Source organism: Pogoniulus pusillus, chromosome 15 (genome assembly GCF_015220805.1).
Source record: "Pogoniulus pusillus isolate bPogPus1 chromosome 15, bPogPus1.pri, whole genome shotgun sequence".
Taxonomy (NCBI): Eukaryota; Metazoa; Chordata; class Aves; order Piciformes; family Lybiidae; genus Pogoniulus; species Pogoniulus pusillus.
Genome location: NC_087278.1, coordinates 20,743,794 through 20,762,782, shown reverse-complemented (window position 1 = coordinate 20,762,782; position 18,989 = coordinate 20,743,794). Strand labels below are relative to the sequence as shown.

Sequence of the window (18,989 nt, the reverse complement as noted above, 5' to 3'; positions counted from 1 at the left end):
ATATTACCATCAGTTGCAGATGAGGGGGGGAAGAGAGAGAGAGGTGAGTGCATGGCCCAGGGGTGGTCTTCTGTGGAGTTCATCAGGGATTCTTCTGGTGGTGGTGCAGCTCTGAAGGTCCACACTTGGTAGCCTGGTGGAGGTGCAGCCCTTTGGCAGGCATTGCTCCTGTCTTTTATACAGTTTGTAGATGAGTGTACAGGTGCAGCTCCCCAGGAAGTCTTCTGTGTATTCATACATTTGCAGGGGAAGGGCTTCTGCCCCCTCCCTGCACTGTCCCTGTCCATACCCTGAATACACAGAAGCCTTTTCTCTTCGGGGTAGCTGATGTAAGATGTACACATCCTGGGCATTCAAGCCAGGCTGAGGTCCAGGAATTTCCAAAGCATTGTCTGTTGATTTGCATCCCTGATTTCGGCCAAGCACCTAATCTGAATCCAGATGGTTGGCAGAAGCAATCTTTATCTTTATTGATTAGGGAGAGTCGATGCAATCTTTATCTTTGTCTATGAACCAGAGAGAGGATTTAGACTCTGACACTCAGCAAGTCTGCTTTTTCTTTTGGTTAGGGAGTGTTGATGTCTGAAGAAGAGGTGTTTGAACTGGTTCCAGACGATGAGCGTCAGTGCACGGCTTGCAGAACCACGTGCTTCTTGTCAGCTCTTACATGTTCCTGTAATCCTGAGCGTCTGGTATGCTTATACCATCCATCTGATTTATGTCCATGTCCCATGCAGAAGAAGTGTCTAAGGTACACAGAATTTTAACCCCTCCCTCTCACTTTTCTTCTGTATCCAATAGCTTGCTGGAAACCAGTGACCAAACGCAGCATTTGGCCACAGTTCGCTCTTAAGGAGTGTTTTCATCCTCTTTGCTTGTTTGTTTGCTTCCAGGGCAGCAGGTTTTACACATGTTCTGTCTTTTGTTGTGGTTGGGGGAAAAAAAAATCAATCTAAGCAAGATGCTGACTTTTGCATGGCTTCTAATACTCCTCTGTGTTTTTCTTCTCTGTCTCCAGGTACCGCTACCCTCTAGAAGACCTTCCTTCCTTGCTGTACGGAGTGAAAGTTAGAGCACAGTCTTATGACACTTGGGTCAGTAGAGTTACAGAGGCTCTGTCTGCCAATCTCAACCACAAGAAAGGTCAGACTTCTATCATTCCATAGTAGGATGCTCTGATAAGCCTGTGTTTGTTCTGTGTTCTTCATTAACACGCTGTATTGATAATGGGAATAAGAGGTTAGATGGTCTGATAATATAATGCAACTCCTTAGAAGTTTCAAATGGAAGCAGACTGTTGGAAGCTAGGTTGAAGGCTTTGGAAGCAGTCTAAAATCTCTCTTGATTTTGCATGCAAATGATTTATGTGCTGTTATTACAGATGTGATTGAGCTGAGAGTAATGTTGGAGGATGCTGAAGACAGGAAGTATCCAGAGAATGATTTGTTCCGCAGGCTCAGAGATGCTGTGAAAGAAGCAGAGACCTGTGCTTCAGTAGCACAGCTGCTGCTGAGTAAAAAGCAGAAGCACAGGTAGGACAAGGCATTTTTCCCACAGTTGTACATTGTCTGTGTTGTTGGTTGACTGCACCGTAAGATGTGCCTGGGTGGCCAAGAGAGCCAGTGGCATCCTGGCCTGGCTCAGGAGCAGTGTGGTCAGTAGGGCAAGGGAAGTTATTCTGCCCCTGGACTCAGCACTGCTCAGGCCACACCTTGAGTGCTGTGTCCAGTTCTGGGCTCCTCAATTCAAGAGAGAAGTTGCAGTACTGGAAGGTGTCCACAGGAGGGCGCCAAAGCTGGTGAGGGGCCTGGAGCACAGCCCTGTGAGGAGAGGCTGAGGGAGCTGGGGGTGTGCAGCCTGCAGCAGAGGAGGCTCAGGGCAGAGCTCATTGCTGTCTACAACTACCTGCAGGGAGGCTGTAGCCAGATGGGGTTGGCCTTTTCTCCCAGGCAAGCAGCAACAGAATGAGGAGGCACAGTCTCAAGCCAGGGGAGGTCTGGTCTGGATGTTCTGAGGAAGTTGTTGTCAGAGAGAGTGATTGGCATTGGAATGGGCTGCCCAGGGAGGTGGTGGAGTTGCTGCCCCTGGAGGTGTTGAAGCCAAGCCTGGCTGAGGCACTTAGTGCCATGGTCTGGTTGATTGGCCAGGGCTGGGTGCTAGGTTGGCCTGGATGATCTTGGAGGTCTCTTCCAACCTGGTTGATTCTATGATTCTAATATTGGTAATTATGTCCATTCACACAGCAGACAAAGCCAAGACAGTGGAAGGACACGGACCAAGCTGACTATGGAGGAGCTGAAAGCATTTGTGCAGCAGTTGTTTAGCTTGCCCTGCATTATCAGCCAGGCTCGACAAGTAAAGGTAAGCTTGCATCTGCTCCTTGGGTCATGCCATCCTTTCTGCTTTTGGGTTGGTTGGCTTTTGGGTGGGTGGTTGGTTTTTAGCAGATAAAGTTGCCTGGTATAGAGGATAAAAGGTTTTTTCCTTTAAGAATCAGTCCTGCACTGGCTGAGATGGGTTGAAGGGGGGATGGTGTTTCCTTTGTAGCTTCCACTGTAAATCATGCAGCTGCTTTGCAGTCATATCTGTGGCCTCAGGAAAGGAAGTAGAAGACCCTGGATACATCTAACTCAGTGTCTCTCTGCTTCACCCCTGTGGATAATCCTGCTGCTGTTAAAGTTGTGCTGTTGGAATGGGTACATTTATTTCCTACTCTTTTGCAGCTGCATCTCTTCTGTGCACAGCAGCTGAATGTGTAGAGCCATTAGGGTGTGGGTATCTGTTGCTTTCTCAGATGCTCTGAAGTATTCCACCTGGGCTCTGCTACTCTTTCAAAAGGATGTGGCAGCCATTGTGTAGCAATCAGTGGCAGGCTGCATTTAGGTGAAGGAGCAGAGCACTGCCTGTGGTTATGTGTGCACTTCTTCAGGTGCTTGTTGCAGTGGGCATCATCAGATATGCTAGTCTCACTCTAGATAAACTGAGTTCCTAGCCCCCATCACTGGTCAGATGGCCCAGTTTTACTTCTCTGAAGCAGTAACCTTTATGCCAGCATGATTAATGCTTGCTTAAGTAGTAGAATTTCTGGTTCCATCCTAGCCCTTATGTGTTTTCACAGAGACTTCTGAAGGGTATATTGATGTGCTTCTGTACAGGAGAGTGGAAACAGTACCACATTGGCACTTGTCACATTTGACACTGTCTCCCACAGCATCCCTCTGGCTAAACTGAGGCAGTGTGGTCTGGATGATCAAATAGTGAGGTGGATTGGGAACTGATTGAAAGAAACAATCCAGAGAGCTGTGGTCAGTGGAATGGAGTCTAATTGGAGGTCTGTACCTAGTGAAGTCCCACAGGATCAGTACTGGGACCAGTTCTGTTCAATATATTCATCAATGACCTGGCTGAGGGCACAGAGTGCACTGTTAGCAAGTTTGCTGGTGATGCTGAACTGGTTGCAGTGGCTGCCACACCAGGAGGCTGTGCTGCCATTCAGCCAGACCTGGACAGGCTGAAGGGGTGGGCAGACAGAAACTGGATGAAATTCAGCAAGGGCAAGGATAGAGTCTTGCACCTGGGAAAGAACAACCCCAGGGATCAGGATAGGTTGGGGACTGACCTGTTAGAATCCAGTGAAGGGGAAAAGGATTTGGGGTCCTAGTTGATAGGAGGATAACCATAAGCCAGCAATGTGCTCTGGTGGCCAGGAGAGGCAATGGCATTCTGGGATGTATTAGAAGGGCTGTGGTTAGTAGGTGGGGAGAGGTTCTCCTGCTCCTCTACTCTTCCTTGGGGAGACCACATCTGGAATGTGGTGTCCAGTTGTGGGTACCCCCCAGTTCAAGAGGGACATAGAACTGCTTGAGAGAGTCCAGCACAGAGACACAGAGATGCTGAAGGGAATAGAACAGCTCTGTTAGGAGGAGAGCTTGAGGGAGCTGGGGCTGTGCTGCTGGCAGAGGAGGAGCCTGAGAGGTGACCTCAGCAGTGGTTATCAATGTGTGCAGGGTGAGTGGCAGGAGGCTGGAGCCAGGCTCTGCTGGGTGATGCTCAGTGCCAGGACAAGGGGCACTGGGTGGAAGCTGAGGCATAGGAAGTTTCATGGAAACATGAGGAGGAATTTTTTCCCTGTGAGAGTGGCAGAGCACTGGAACAGGCTGGGGGTTGTGGAGTTTCCCTCTTTGGAGATATTCAAACCCCGCTTGAGTGTGTTCCTGTGTGATCTGCTTTAGGTGATCCTGCTCTGGCAGGGGGCTTGTGCTGGATGAGCTTTTGAGTTCCCTTCCAGCCCCTGATGTTCTGTGATTCTGTGAATACTTCTCAGCCTTGCTTTCTAGATTAAGGCCCTCTTAATTTGTATTCATGGCCTGCATTTCTTGTTTTTCATATAGTTCTTTGCCCCTGTCTTGGAATAAATCTAGACTAATAAGTGATCCAGATGACACTGATTGTCCTGGCTGCTGTTCCTGTTAATCATGCTGGCAGGCTCTGTCATAGCAAATGTTTTTAGCAGCAGTCTTCATTTGTTTCTCTGTCACTGCTGATGGAATGTTGAAGACTGTTTTGCCTGTAAACAGGCTTCTAGAAAACTCATTTGAGAAGCATCCTTAATAAGGATTTTTCACCTTGAGAAATGGTTCTTGAGGTGCATGTTAATCACTATTTTAACACAATTGTTCTCTGTTGATCTGGAATGTTCAGTAGTGCTGGACAGAGGACCTCAAATTCAAAATGCTCCCTTATGTGCAATCTAAATTGATGTTTGCCTGGGCTCCCTCTGCTGCCTGAATCATAGAATCCACCAAGTTGGAAGAGACCTCCAAGCTCATCCAGTCCAACCTAGCACCCAGCCCTATCCAGTCAACTAGACTATGGCACTTAGTGCCCCAACCAGGCTTTTCTTGGGCTCCTTCTGCTGTTTCAGTCATCGAATTGATCAGGTTGGAAGAGGCCTCCAAGCTCATCCAGTCCAACCTAGCATCCAGCCCTGTCCAGTCAACCAGACCATGGCACTAAGTGACTCATCCAGGCTTTTCTTGGGCTCTCTCTGTGCCTGAATCATAGAATCAACCAGGTTGGAAGAGACCTCCAAGCTCATCTGCTCCAACCTAGCACCCAGCCCTGTCCAGTCAACCAGACCATGGCACTAAGTGCCCCATGCAGGCTTTTTTGGGCTCCCTCTGCAGCCTTCATTCTGCTGGTTGCAAACTGCAGTCCTAGTTTCTGAATGAAGTCAGGTAGCAGTCATTTCTGCCTGGGCACTCACTCACTTTCAGCCTGGGGTTTGAATGCAGTTGTCCATCATAAGCAACTGCAAAGCAATTGTCATGTTGCTTGCTGATTGTTTCCGAACACAAAAGGCATTAATATTGTTAAAGTGTAATATCTCACTGGTGTCACTCTGCAGCATTCAGCACATGTTCCCTAAATCAAACTTTCTGTGATGTGGATCTTGTTCTTTTTTTTCTTTGGTGAGTGCCTTCTGGTTTGCTGTCAGTCATGCAAAGCAGCATCAGACAAAAAGTGTGCAGCCTTCCAGTCAATTCCTTATCCAGCAGTGCTCCACCCATCAAGTCTGTGTTCTTCCAGTTTGATGACCAGGATGCCATGTGGGACAGAGTCAAATGCATTATGATACATGAGGCCACTAAATGAGCTTAGGTGGTCTGTTCCTTAATACATGTCAGACTTGCTGGCCTGTGATGGCATTGTGTGTAGAGGCTCTGACCTCATCATTACCTGATGATCACATGAAAACTCACAGCTGGCTGAGTCACCTTTCCCTTTTGCTGCTATGAAGACTTCTTCCTAATTGATGTGCTCTATGTTACTTTAGAATCTGCTTGATGATGTGGAAGAGTTTCATGAGCGTGCTCAAGAAGCGATAATGGATGAGATCCCAGACTCCTCCAAGCTGCAGGAACTGATAGATTTGGGCTCTGGCCTTTATGTAGAACTCCCTGAACTGCCAAGGCTGAAACAAGAACTGCAGCAGGCAAGGTGGCTGGATGAGGTGAGGTCTACCCTCTTAGATCCTCAGAGGGTCACCCTGGATGTGATGAAGAAGCTGATTGACTCGGGCGTGGGCTTAGCACCGCACCATGCTGTAGAGAAGGCCATGGCTGAGCTGCAGGAGCTGCTTACAGTCTCGGAGAGGTGGGAGGAGAAGGCCAAGGTCTGCCTGCAGGCCAGGTGAGTGTTCCTTTCCAAACTGCTCTTCTAGGACATAACCTTCAGGGATTCCTGGCTTCTGTTGAGAACCGTGGTGAAAAAGTAGGGACTTTGAGCCTGTAGTGCATTTTGGTTGGGTTGTTTTTTTATGTCCCAGCAGTTTCATTGCTTGAGAGTTGGATTTGATGTTGTTGGTGAGTTGCATAGTGGCAGGAGGCTGTGGTTGTTGCTGCTGTCTTTGCTGTTCTTTGCCCTCTACAAAAAACACCAAATGTGCTGCACAAGACAGTTCCATCCACATTGAGAGGTTCAGATGCTGTACACTTTTGAACTTGATTGTGCAAAGTCCATTTGATTTCTTACCTCTACTCTGGTGGCCAGTAGTACCCTCCAAGAATAGAGCCTTGGTGTACTGCACTGCAGTGTAGTGATGAAGTTACATCACCAGCCTGTCAAATTCATTACTTCAGTTGCCTGGCATGTTGAGAGAAGGCTGGAATTGGGTTTTTCTTACTCTAGACCACGCCAAAGTATGATGGCTCTGGAGGGCATCGTGAATGAAGCCAAGAACATCCCTGCTTACCTGCCCAATGTGCTGGCACTGAAAGAAGCCCTGCAGCGGGCTAGAGACTGGACAGCCAAGGTGGAGGCCATTCAGGTAGGGGATACAGCAGGGGCTGGAATCTTCTGCTTCCATTGTTTTGTTTAAACATGTTCATCATTCCTAGCTTCTCTGCTTCCAAAAGTGTCCTGAAGGGCAGCTGTGCTGTAGCTGTTCAGTCTGCTTACCAAGGCTCACCTGCTTGAATTTCTGTATCCCTTTGTGCTGCTGTTTCCATAGTCATAGAATCAGTCAGGGGTGGAAGGGACCACAAGGATCATCCCCAGTTCCAACCTCCCTGCTGTGGGCAGAGATACCCTACCCTAGATCAGGCTGCCCACAGCCCTGTGCAGCCTGGCCTTAAACATCTCCAGGGATGGGGCCTCAACCACCTCCCTAGGCAACCCATTCCACACTCTCACCACTCTCATGCTCAATGACTTCCTCCTCACAGGCAGGATGAATCTCCCCACCTCCAGCTTTGCTCCATTCCCCCCAGTCCTCTCACTTCCTGATAGCCTAGAAAGTCCCTCCCCAGCTTTTTTGTTCTAGGGGAATTGGATGATCTTTGAGGTCACTTCCAACCTAAACCATTCTGTGATTCTGTATAGCAGGCATGTCAGTTGCATTAGGCTCTGCACCTAAAATATTACAACTGCAACTGACTCCAACCAAAGAGAGTATTAAGCACTTCCCAGACAAAATTAATTATAAAGTAGCTGAGAGAGACTTTGGCAGAGAGATCACAGAATCACAGAATCAGTCAGGGTTGGAAGGGACCACAAGGATCATCTAGTTTCAATCCACCTGCCATGGGCAGGGACACCTTACCCTAGATCAGACTGGCCACAGCCCCATCCATAGAATCATTATCATAGAATCAACCAGGTTGGAAGAGACCTCCAAGCTCATCCAGTCCAACCTAGCACCCAGCCCTATCCAGTCGTCTAGACCATGACACTAAGTGCCTCATCCAGTCTTTGCTTGAACACCTCCAGGGATGGCAACTCCACCACCTCTCTGGGCAGCCCATTCCAATGCCAATCACTCTCTCTGCCAACAACTTCCTCCTAACATCCAGCCTAGACTTTCCCTGGCACAGCTTGAGACTGTGTCCCTTTGTTCTGTTGCTGCTTGCCTGGCAGAAGAGCCCAACCCCACCTGGCTACAGCCTCCCTTCAGGTAGTTGTAGACAGCCATGAGGTCTGCCCTGAGCCTCCTCTTCTGCAGGCTGCACACCCCCAGCTCCCTCAGCCTCTCCTCACAGGGCTGTGCTCCAGGCCCCTCACCAGCTTCATTGCCCTTCTCTGGACACCTTCCAGCACCTCAACATCTCTCTTGAATTGAGGAGCCTAGAACTGGACACAGCACTCAAGATGTGGCCTGAGCAGTGTTGAGTGCGGGGGGGCGTCCTACTGGCCTTAAACACCTCCAGGGACAGGGTTGGCTTTCCAATTTCTTTTCCAAATCCTTTTGACGTGTTTCCTGGGGCATGTAAGAACTGGCAAATTCATCATGATAGCAATGTTACACTCAGGATGGGTTTGATACTGAAACTGTTCTGCATACTGTTGGTGGCAATACTTAGCTGCTCACAGGACTTCAGTTTTAGAGCTGGCTATGGAAAGCTTTGGTTTTTGATGGGATGTTTTGGTTTTGTTTGTTGAGTTATTTTTGTTTTGTTTCATTTTTTCCCTCCAGATGGTATAATATTTAGTGGCACTAATGGCCAGAGTTTTCTATCTGAAATAGATAAGTTAGAACATTAGTTCAGTCACCACCACCCTATTTGTCTCCTTTGCCAACTTGATCCAAGAGGGCTGTGCTTTCTGTGGTGGTTTTAGGCATTGAACTGGTGTTCTTGTGTGGGGTATTTAGTGGAACCTCCATGAGAATCTCAGCTGCTTTCACATCAGTCCTTGTACAGCACTCAGATACAGTAGCTTGCTGTTTAAGCAGACACAATTTCAGCCAAGCTCAAACTGGAATGTTGTCTTGTTCCCTGAACCAGCTGGCTGGGCCAGAACGATGTGACAGCAAAAACTCCTTGGCCTGAAACTTTGTGCTCCTTTCCTTTTCCATGGGACTCTACTTTAGTCAGCGAGAGAGCAGAGAGCTGGCCACGGACAGAATGCTGGCATCACCAACTCAGCTTGTTAACATTTCCTTCCCCCCAGAATGGGAACAGCTATGCCTATCTGGAGCAGCTGGAGAGCTTGTCTGCCAAGGGCCGCCCCATCCCGGTGCGCCTGGATGCGCTGCCGCAGCTGGAGTCGCAGGTGGCTGCGGCGCGAGCCTGGAGGGAGCGCACGGGAAGGACCTTCCTGAAGAAGAACTCCAGTTACAGTCTGTTGCAGGTGAGCAATGCTGGCTCCTGTGTCAGCCTTCAGAAACTGAGCTCAGGGGCTGTCTGCAGCTGGCTCAGCTACAGGAGATTACAGCTCCTTTTGGTAATTGTACGGGGTTAACCCTCCAGGGGAAGTGACCTTGAACTTGACCCTAGGTGGTCTTGATGCCTCCTGAGGAGTGGGTCTGAACACTACCAGGTGATGGTTAGCCCACTCCCCCTTCCTGTCTAAAGATCCATAAAAGCAGGGGGCTTCCTGTTCTCTCTCTGTGCTCCCTGCCTCCCTGCTTACCAGCATCACCATCCTGTTCCTGATTCTCTTTGGTTTACCACGTGGCCATCACCCACGAGGCAGACAAAGCCTTTGCCATCAAAAATCTGGTTGTATTTACACATCTTGTTTTTGTTTTCCCTTCCCTCTACCTTTCTAACTTCCCTACCTCAGATACCTTTTTAATTTGTTGTTAAACTTTTGTTTTTTAACTTCCAAATCGAGTGAGATTGATTTATTTGGGTGTGCTTACCTTTTCCTCTCTCTCCATCTGATTTCTTTCTTTGGGGAAAGAAGGGGGAAGAGGGAAGGGCACTCTGTAAGTTGTTGTTTGGTTCTATCAAATTTATTTGAGTCTTTGGGAATTTAAATTAGAACCAAGACAGTCATAGAACAACACTTCAGCTGTTCTTGTCTGGAAAGAAGGAAAAAAGGCAGAAAGTTACAGAATTGTTGAGGCTGGAGTAGACCTCTGAGGTGGACATCAAGTCCAGCCTATGACCTAGCACCACTGCATTGACCAGCCCACGTCACTGAGAGCCACATCCAGGTCTTTCCTTAAACACCTCCATGGATGGTGACTCCACCACCTCCCTGGGCAGCCCATTCCAATGCCAATCACTCTCTCTGCCTACAACTTCCTCAGAACATCCAGCCTAGACCTCCCCTGCCACAACTCTAGACTGTGTCCCCTTCTTCTGTTGCTGCTTGCCTGGCAGAAGAGCCCAACCCCACCTGGCTACAGCCTTCCTTCAGGTAGCTGTAGACAGCAATGAGCTCTGCCCTGAGCCTCCTCTTCTGCAGGCTGCACCCCCCCAGCTCCCTCAGCCTCTCCTCACAGGGCTGTGCTCCAGGCCTCTCACCAGGTGATGTTTTCCCCCTCAGATGGTGTAACTCAGGTATTTTATACTGTTTCTGATTCATTTGTCATAGTTCCACCTGTGACATGTTACAGTGCATCTGTGACTTCCAGGTGCCTCCCAGTGACCTTACAAGGGCTGGTGCTGAGTGACCTCCAGCCACCCCTGGACAGTTGTTACCTTGGTGGGCAGAGCTGCCTCATAAGGCTGTTCTTCAGGAGGACCTTGCCTTTGTTGATACACTTCTAACGTTTTTAATGCAGTCATCACATTCAGAAGGTGGTTTTTGTGTCCAGCACAGAATTCCCATGCTACTTGCCAAGTTTTCTTTTTCTAGGGAAAACCATCCCAGTTCTGTCAAGGCTTTCACGGAGGCTGCATTTTTTTGTAGTCTCAGTGCTATTCTTTGTGGCTTGTCTTCACTTTTAAGGTGACATCCAAACCTAGACAGAATCCTCTCCCTATGGCTTCGCAGTGCCATGGGAAGCGCAGTGCCTGTATCTTGTGTCTCCCCAGGGATGCTGTTAATGTTTCCCTCTGGGATATGCCCCTGTTGCAGTAACTTTTTTCTTTTCAGTTTATAAGGCACAGCATGTCCATTTTTTTGTCATTGTTTTTTCATTCTCAAATAGTCATTAATCACAGAATGTGAGAGATCATTGAGTCCAACCCCCTCTGCCAAAAGCAGAATCACACAGGAATGCATCCAGGTGGATTTTGAAAGCCTCTAGGGAAGGAGACTCCATAATCTCTCTGGGCAGCCTGTTCCATGGCTGTGCCATCCTCACTGTAAAGAAGTTTCTTCTCATGTTGAGGTGAAACCTTCTGTGTTCCACTTTGTATCCATTATTTGTATCCGCTGTGTCCCCTTATTCTGTTGCTGGCTGCCTGACAGAAGAGCCCAACCCCACCTGGCTACAGCCGCCCTTCAGGCAGCTGCAGACAGCAATGAGCTCTGCCCTGAGCCTTCTCTTCTGCAGGCTGCACACCCCCAGCTCCCTCAGCCTCTCCTCACAGGGTTTGTGCTCCAGGCCTCTGACCAGCTTTTTCTGTTCTTGGCTCTGACTGTGTGTTCTTTGCTGTGTACAGGTTCTGAGCCCTCGCACTGACATTGGCATTTATGGGAGCAGCAAGAACAGGCGGAAGAGGGTGAAGGAGTTGATGGAAAAGGAAAAGGAAAAAGATCTGGACTTGGAATCCCTAAGTGAGCTGGAGGATGGGCTGGAGGAAGCCAGAGACACTGCAGCTGTGGTAAGGAGCAGTGAAAGGTAGTGTCTTGTGCTATGTGAGTTTAGCTGGCCTTTAACCTGCCTCTAATAGAAATCCTATGGAAGAGACTTCAATGAATCTCCTTGAAACAAGTATCTCATAATAGGGTGTTTGACAGAAGAGTATAATTGCAGTGGAAGTAGAGTCCTAAGTGTTGCTATTTAGTTTGTGTTGGGCTGTGTATGAGATGTAAATTAGATAAGCAGCAAATCTTCTGCTGCTTATCTAATATTAACATGTATTGAAATCCCACCAAAATGATGTGGGGTGAGGTGCAGCTCCACCTTAAACAGTTCACATTTGGTTAGGTTGACCCTGAGCACTGCTATTAGCACTTGATCATAGAAACTGGGCTGAAGGCAAGGCCACATTTGTTGCTGGGAGGCTACTGATGCAGTTTATGAGAAGAATTTGCTGTCATCTGCCTGCCCTTTCCCCAGGAAGCCAGAAATGTGTTCTCATGGATGCAGCACTTCAGTTAGTTACCTGAGGCACTGAGGCAGTGCAAGTTGCTTTAGGGAGTATGTGGTCACTCAGATGTTCCTTGTGCTATGTCAGCTATCAAACACTGCTCAGCTGTGTTGTCTCTGTATCACAGGATGTCAGGGGTTGGAAGTGACTTAAAGAGATTGAGTCCAACCCACCTGCCAGAGCAGGACAGCACAGTCTAGCTCAGATCACACAGAAACACATCCAGACAGGCCTTGAAAGTCTTCAAGGAAGGAGATTCCACAGCCTCTCTGGGGAGCCTGTGCCAGTGTTTTGTGACCCTTACAGTATAGAAGTTGCCATTTGTGTTGAGGTGGAGCCTCCTGTGCTGCAGCTTCCATCCATTGCTCCTTGTCCCCTGTCCCAGGGAGCAGTGAGCAGAGCCTGTCCCATTCCTCCTCACTCCCTCCCGCAGCCCTCAGACATTTATAAACATGTAATTAACATTAAATCCCCTCTCAGTCTTCTCTTCTCCAGACTAAGCAGCCTCTCCTCAGGCAGTGCTCCAGTCTCATCATTCTTGTAGCCTCCTCTGGACCCTTTCTAGCAGCTCCCTGTCCCTCGTAAACCGGGGAGCCCAAAACTGAAGGCAGTACTCGAGATGGGGTCTCACCAGGCCAGAGTAGAGGTGGAGGAGATCTTCCCTTGATCCCTCTGTGAATGAATAGATGGAACCAGTTCCAACTTCTTTCCTGGAGTCAGAGCCTCTTACGACAAGGATTACTTAGGAGCTTCAAAAGCTTTGTAGATAAGGAGAAGGTTATCTAAAGTTTGCATAGAGTCTCTGTCAGAAAGGCTCAGGGGGAGTAATGAGTAGTTGTGGAGCTAAGGTTACAATTAGCTCACACTGTTCTAAACTCTGGGCTGGTTTAACTGAGAGGAGTGCCTGATGTGGGAGTTCTGTTTCCCTTTCCCTGTATTGCTAATAAAATGCTGTTTCTCTTGGTTGTGAAGGCCACGAAGTGTTCTTTGTCTTTTCTGGGCAGGTGGCTGGATTCAAGGAGAGGGAGCAGAAGGAAATCGAAGCCATGCATGCTCTCAGGGCAGCTAACCTGGCCAAGATGAGCATGGTGGATCGGATCGAGGAGGTCAAGTTCTGTATCTGCCGCAAAACAGCCAGCGGGTTCATGCTGCAGTGTGAGCTCTGCAAGGACTGGTTCCACAGCGGCTGCGTGCCCCTGCCCAAGACCACCTCGCAGAAGAAGGGCTCGAGTTGGCAGGCCAAAGAAGTGAAGTTCCTGTGTCCGCTTTGCATGCGCTCTCGAAGGCCACGGCTGGAGACCATCCTGTCGCTGCTGGTGTCCCTGCAGAAGCTCCCGGTGCGGCTGCCGGAAGGCCAAGCGCTGCAGTGCCTGACGGAGCGCGCCATGAGCTGGCAGGACCGGGCGCGGCAGGCTCTGGCCACCGAGGAGCTGTCTTCTGCTTTGGCTAAGCTCTCTGTGCTCAGCCAGCGGATGGTGGAGCAGGCAGCACGGGAGAAAACGGAGAAGATCATCAGTGCAGAGCTACAGAAAGCAGCAGCCAACCCAGACCTGCAGGTAGGGATGGCTGCTGGGTGCCTCGCCTGTTGCTGTGCTCGTCCTTCTTCAGTGTGCCAGAATGGCCAGGAGGGGAAATGCCATTCTGGGGTCTATTAGAAGGGCTGTGCTTAGTAGGTCAAGAGAGGTTCTCCTGTTCTTCTACTCTGCCCTGGTGAGGCCACATCTGGAGTAATGTGTTCAGTTCTGGACCCCCCAGTTCAAGAGGGATGTAGAAATGCCTGAGAGAGTGCAGCACAGAGCCGCAAAGACGCTGAAGGGAATGGAACAGCTCTGTTAGGAGGCGAGCCTGAGGGAGCTGGGGCTGTGCTGCTGGGAGAGGAGGAGCCTGAGAGGTGACCTCATCAATGGTTATCAGTCTGTGCAGGGTGAGTGGCAGGAGGCTGCAGCCAGGCTCTGCTGGGTGATGCCCAGTGCCAGGACGAGGGGCAGTGGTGGAAGCTGAGGCATAGGAAGTTTTATGTGAACATGAGGAGGATTTTTTTCCCTGTGAGGGTGACAGAGCCCTGGCACAGGCTGCCCAGGGGGGTTGTGGAGTCTCTCTCTTTGGAGATATTCAAAACCCTGAATTTATTCCTGTGTGATCTGTCCTAGGTGATCCTGCTCTGGCAGGGGAGTTGAACTGGATGAACTTTGGAGGTCCCTTCCAGCCTCTGACATGCAAGGGGTGGGCAATCATGCTGAGCATCAGGCATTTCCAGCATGAGCTAGTTCAGTGCTTCTCAGTCTGTGGCTGCCTTCAGTCCAGTAACACACTGCTCCAGGAGCAGGCCTGTTCCATTATGCTCACTGTCAATAGCAAATGTTGAAGTTGTCAGAACCATCCTGCAGAGGCGTTAACAGCTCACAAAGGGCCTGAAGATGGGTAAAGCAGCAGCTGCTTTGGGGTCCAAATTCCATTTCCTTCTTGACATGCTTGGAGGTTTCAATATTTATACTTTCTCATGGGCTGTCATTTTCAGTCATTTGGTTCCTTGCTGGTAAAGTTCAGGGAGGACTGCAGGCAGACCCTGGTGTTCTATGGCTGACCTCTTCCTCTTGAGATTTAGATCAGTCATTGGATGATGCTGTGGTGAAGAGGTTTGTAGAACCACAGGCTGTGATTTGCTAGCGCTGAAGAGCTGTATCTAGATTGTTCTAGTCACTTATTCACATAAACAAGGAAATACAATGCAAGAGGACCTTTTATTTGGGTAGTTTCCTGGTTTTCCTCACACTTTACTGTAATGAGGCTTTTCTGCCACTGCCCAGGCAGTTATCCTCAGGCCAAAACTGTTCACGATCTATAAACATTTCCCAGTGAAGTGATGCCTTTAAACAAGAATGGTGTAAATGATGATGCAGCATGGATGAATTTGCTCTGCTCTTCTCGTGGGCCTTGTGAATGAATCCTTCATCTCTAAGGGTCCATAATCTCTTATCATTCCCAAAACCTCACTGTTTTCTTTGTCACCAGCTCAGCTCTTTAAATAACACCATCTGAAGGTGTTACTGTTTCACCTCCTACATTCTACTTCTCTTTTAGGGACACTTAACTAGTTTCCAGCAATCAGCCTTTAACAGAGTGATAGGGAGTGTGTCCTCATCCCCACGGCAGACTTTGGATTATGATGATGAAGAGACAGACTCTGATGAAGACATCAGGGAGACATATGGCTATGACATAAAGGTACGTAGCTCCGTGTGGCTTCTGTGGGTGGATTGAATCCAGAACACATCTTCATTAATTGAGTTTATTTAAGACTGTTTTACATATCTTAAGCTATCTCTCTGCATTCAGCCCAGGCCTCTGTTGTAGAGGTACTTAAAGAATCATAGAATGGTTTAGGTTGGAAGGGACCTCAACAATAATCTGATTCCAACCCCTTGCCATAGGCAGAGACACCTCCCACTTAGAACAGGTCGCTCAAAGCCTCATCCAGCCTGGCCTTGAACACCTCCAGGGAGGTTGTGGAGCACAGAATCACAGAATGTGATCTCTGTAGCCTGGAGAAGAGAAGGCTTCGAGGAGACCTTATAGCAGCCTTCCAGTATCTGAAGGGGGCCTACAGGAGGGCTGGGGAGGGACTATTGACAAGGTCTTGTCATGACAGGATGTGGAGGAATGGGTCTAAACTGGCAGAGGGGAGATACAAACACTATGTTAGGAAAGGTTTCTTTGCAGTGAGGGTGGTGAGACACTGGCACAGGTTGTGCAGGGGGGTTGTGGAGCATAGAATCACCCAATGTGATCAAAGATCACATCAAAGATCACATTGGGTGATTCTGTGCTCCACAACCTCCCTGGAGTTGTTCAAGGCCAGGTTGGATATGTCCTAGAGCAGCCTGTTAAAGTGGGAGGTTTCCCTGCCTATGGCAGGGGGTTGGAACTGGATAATCTTTGATGTCCTTTCCAACCTAAACCATTCTATGGTGTTTCTGGCAGGGTGCTTCAAAGCAGGGTTTCAGGGTCAGCAGCTTGGTCAGCCTTAGTAGATTTTAGTTTGATGTGGGTTCATGCCTCTGCATCCAAACATTGCCTGTTTTCTCTGGGTCTTTTTCAGGACAATGCCAGTGTAAAATCTTCTAGCAGCTTGGAGCCCAATTTGTTCTGTGACGAGGAAATCCCAATTAAATCAGAGGAAGTGGTGACACATATGTGGACTGCTCCATCATTCTGTGCTGAACATGCATATTCATCTGCTTCTAAAAGCTGCTCTCAAGGTATTTGTACCTCCATTTGTAATGGAGGGGGAATTAATGAATGCACAATGAATATTTTCCCCAAATTCATGTTCTTTATTAGTTTTGATATTCAGAACTGGCCACCCCGACCACTGATTTTAATAACAATGGGTTCCTTGCATGATCATGGAAACAGAGAGAGGAATAACTAGATCTAGAAATAACTCCCTGTGCTGGTTTGGGTGTTACCCACCCCCTCTACTTCAGAAAAATCTCTCAGACTAGACTCAGTGGCTCTGGAAATTGCATGAAACTTTATACTTAGAGCTTTAGAAGCAACCAGGTTGGAAGAGACCTCCAAGGTCATCCAGTCCAACCTAGCACCCAGCCCTATCCAGTCAACTAGACCATGGCACCGAGTGCCTCATCCAGTCTTTTCTTGAAGACCTCAAGGTCTTCAAGAAGGTCTTTGCACAATACAGAAGCAGATATTTACAACAGAGACAAAAATATACAAGTTAAAAGGTAACACAGAAACACAACAGCCCTCCCAGGAACCTGAGTCCCCAGGAGGGGCTCCCAACCACCCTTCCACCTTCTCCCCGCCCCTCTACCTTACCCCAGATCTTGCCTTATGTTCAAGGTGAGTTTGGAGGGGCGGCCAGGGGGGGTTAGGAGGCAGATGGATTAGTCACAGAGACGGCAGGTTAGGTTAGAGAGAAGTTCATGCAGCCCCAGACAGAGAGTGACTCCCTTATCTATGTTTGTGTTCTTGTTTTTATCCATCTCAGAAAGCCTATGAGTGCAGCAGCCATCACCACTGTTTGCTTTTCACAGCCTATCCTCTAATTCTTCTCACCAAAATATCCCAGCTAGGCTCAAACTGTTACCTCTGCTAGCTGGAGAGAATGTATTGTTTGTAGGCAGGCACAGCAGAGTTACGCTGCAGTTACTTTCCTTATGTCTGATGTTTTTTGCTTGGGATTTTCTTCCTGCTTAGATAGTTGTTGTTGAAAGAAGGTAATTTCTTGTGGTTTTGATCTCTACCTTTTATCCTTACATGACTTGGCTCCTGGATGAAAGGTTCTAGCACTCCAAGGAAGCAGCCTCGGAAGAGCCCACTTGTACCTCGCAGTTTGGAGCCCCCTGTGTTGGAGCTGTCACCTGGAGCCAAAGCTCAGCTTGAAGATTTAATGATGGTAGGAGATCTGCTGGAGGTGTCACTGGATGAGACTCAGCATATATGGAGGATCTTGCAGGCTACTCACCCACCCTCTGAGGACAGGTTCCTTCATGTCATGGAGGTATGGAACATGAAGAAATATTCTGGTATTAAAAAAAAAGGACAAAAACAAACCCAAAAAACCAACCAAACAACAAACCAAAAGAAAAACAAACCCCAGCACACAAAAAAAACACAAACCAAAAGCAAAAAAGCCCCCAAACCCTACATGTGACTTTGGTGGATTTTTGTAAGACAAAATCATGGATAGTTGACAGCTTAGTTACTTGATTGTGTTTGGATTTAAGCTGGGGAATAGGAGAGTCAGGAGAATAATAAGAGATTTAAAAATTCAGTTGTTGATCACTCGTGGCCTAGCACAGTCCTCCACAATGAACAGACTGGAGACAGAGTGGCTGGAGAGCAGCCAGGCAGAAAGGGACTTGGGGGTGCTGGTAGAGAGTAGCTGAACATGAGGCAGCAGTGTGCCCAGGTGGGCAGCAGAGCCAATGGCATCCTGGGCTGGCTCAGGAGCAGTGTGGGCAGTAGCACAAAGGAGGTTGTTCTGCCTCTGGACTCGGCACTGCTCAGGCCACACCTTGAGTGCTGTGTCCAGTTCTGGGCCCCTCAATTTAAGAGAGAAGTTGCAGTACTGGAAGGTGTCCACAGGAGGGCGCCAAAGCTGTTGAGGGGCCTGGAGCACAGCCCTGTGAGGAGAGGCTGAGGGAGCTGGGGGTGTGCAGCCTGCAGAAGAGGAGGCTCAGGGCAGAGCTCATTGCTCTCTACAGCTACCTGAAGGGAGGCTGTAGCCAGGTGGGGTTGGCCTTTTCTCCCAGGCAAGCAGCAACAGAAGAAGGGGACACAGTGTGATGTTGTGCCAGGGGAGGTCTGGTCTGGATGTTCTGAGGAAGTTGTTGTCAGAGAGAGTGATTGGCATTGGAATGGGCTGCCCAGGGAGGTGGTGGAGTTGCTGCCCCTGGAGGTGCTCAAGCAAAGCCTGGCTGGGGCACTTAGTGCCATGGTCTGGTTGGTTGGGCAGGGCTGGGTGCTAGGTTGGACTGGCTGAGCTTGGAGGTCTCTTCCAGCCTGGTTGATTCTATAATTCTTTGGTTCTATGACTATTTTTTGACCCAAGTACTTAATTTCATAAGCTTAATGTTTGTTAAATAGAACAGTTTTGGCATGAGATTTATGTTGGTTTGGGTGGAGTGGCTCTATGAAGTAATGGACAGGAAACAGAACCTTGCTTCACTGGCTTCTTGTATGTCCTTAATCTATTAATAATCATAAATGTTAAAGCATGTAGGTAGATGAACTGAAATTGAGTCAGTCCTGTTGGTATGAAGAGGACCTGATCACAGGATATTAGGGGTTGGAAGGGACCCAAGGAGACCATTGAGTCCAACCCCCCGTGCCAGAGCAGGACAATCCTATCTAACACAGATCACAGAGGAACACATCCAGACAGGCCTTGAAAAGCTCCAGAGAAGGAGACTCCACTTCTTACATTGTTGTTGTGTTTTCATTCCCAAGTAGTCATTAATCCCAGAATGTTGG

General features: G+C 48.6%; 1 protein-coding gene across 3 annotated transcripts in view; it reads left to right on the top strand.

Annotated features, from left to right (window-relative positions):
• The window catches only part of KDM5A (lysine demethylase 5A), a 62,754-nt gene that overhangs the window by 36,890 nt on the left and 6,875 nt on the right, over positions 1 to 18,989 (top strand). For 2 of the 3 annotated variants that reach the window (XM_064155662.1, XM_064155660.1), the window contains 12 exons: positions 570 to 751; positions 1,019 to 1,143; positions 1,382 to 1,532; positions 2,244 to 2,361; positions 5,837 to 6,192; positions 6,691 to 6,829; positions 8,950 to 9,129; positions 11,340 to 11,501; positions 12,995 to 13,546; positions 15,072 to 15,215; positions 16,090 to 16,249; positions 17,294 to 17,514. In XM_064155662.1, coding sequence (XP_064011732.1) covers positions 570 to 751; positions 1,019 to 1,143; positions 1,382 to 1,532; positions 2,244 to 2,361; positions 5,837 to 6,192; positions 6,691 to 6,829; positions 8,950 to 9,129; positions 11,340 to 11,501; positions 12,995 to 13,546; positions 15,072 to 15,215; positions 16,090 to 16,249; positions 17,294 to 17,514 — 2,490 coding nt within the window. The remainder of the gene's footprint in view (positions 1 to 569; positions 752 to 1,018; positions 1,144 to 1,381; positions 1,533 to 2,243; positions 2,362 to 5,836; positions 6,193 to 6,690; positions 6,830 to 8,949; positions 9,130 to 11,339; positions 11,502 to 12,994; positions 13,547 to 15,071; positions 15,216 to 16,089; positions 16,250 to 17,293; positions 17,515 to 18,989) is intronic. The other variant, XM_064155661.1, reaches the window with a different exon arrangement.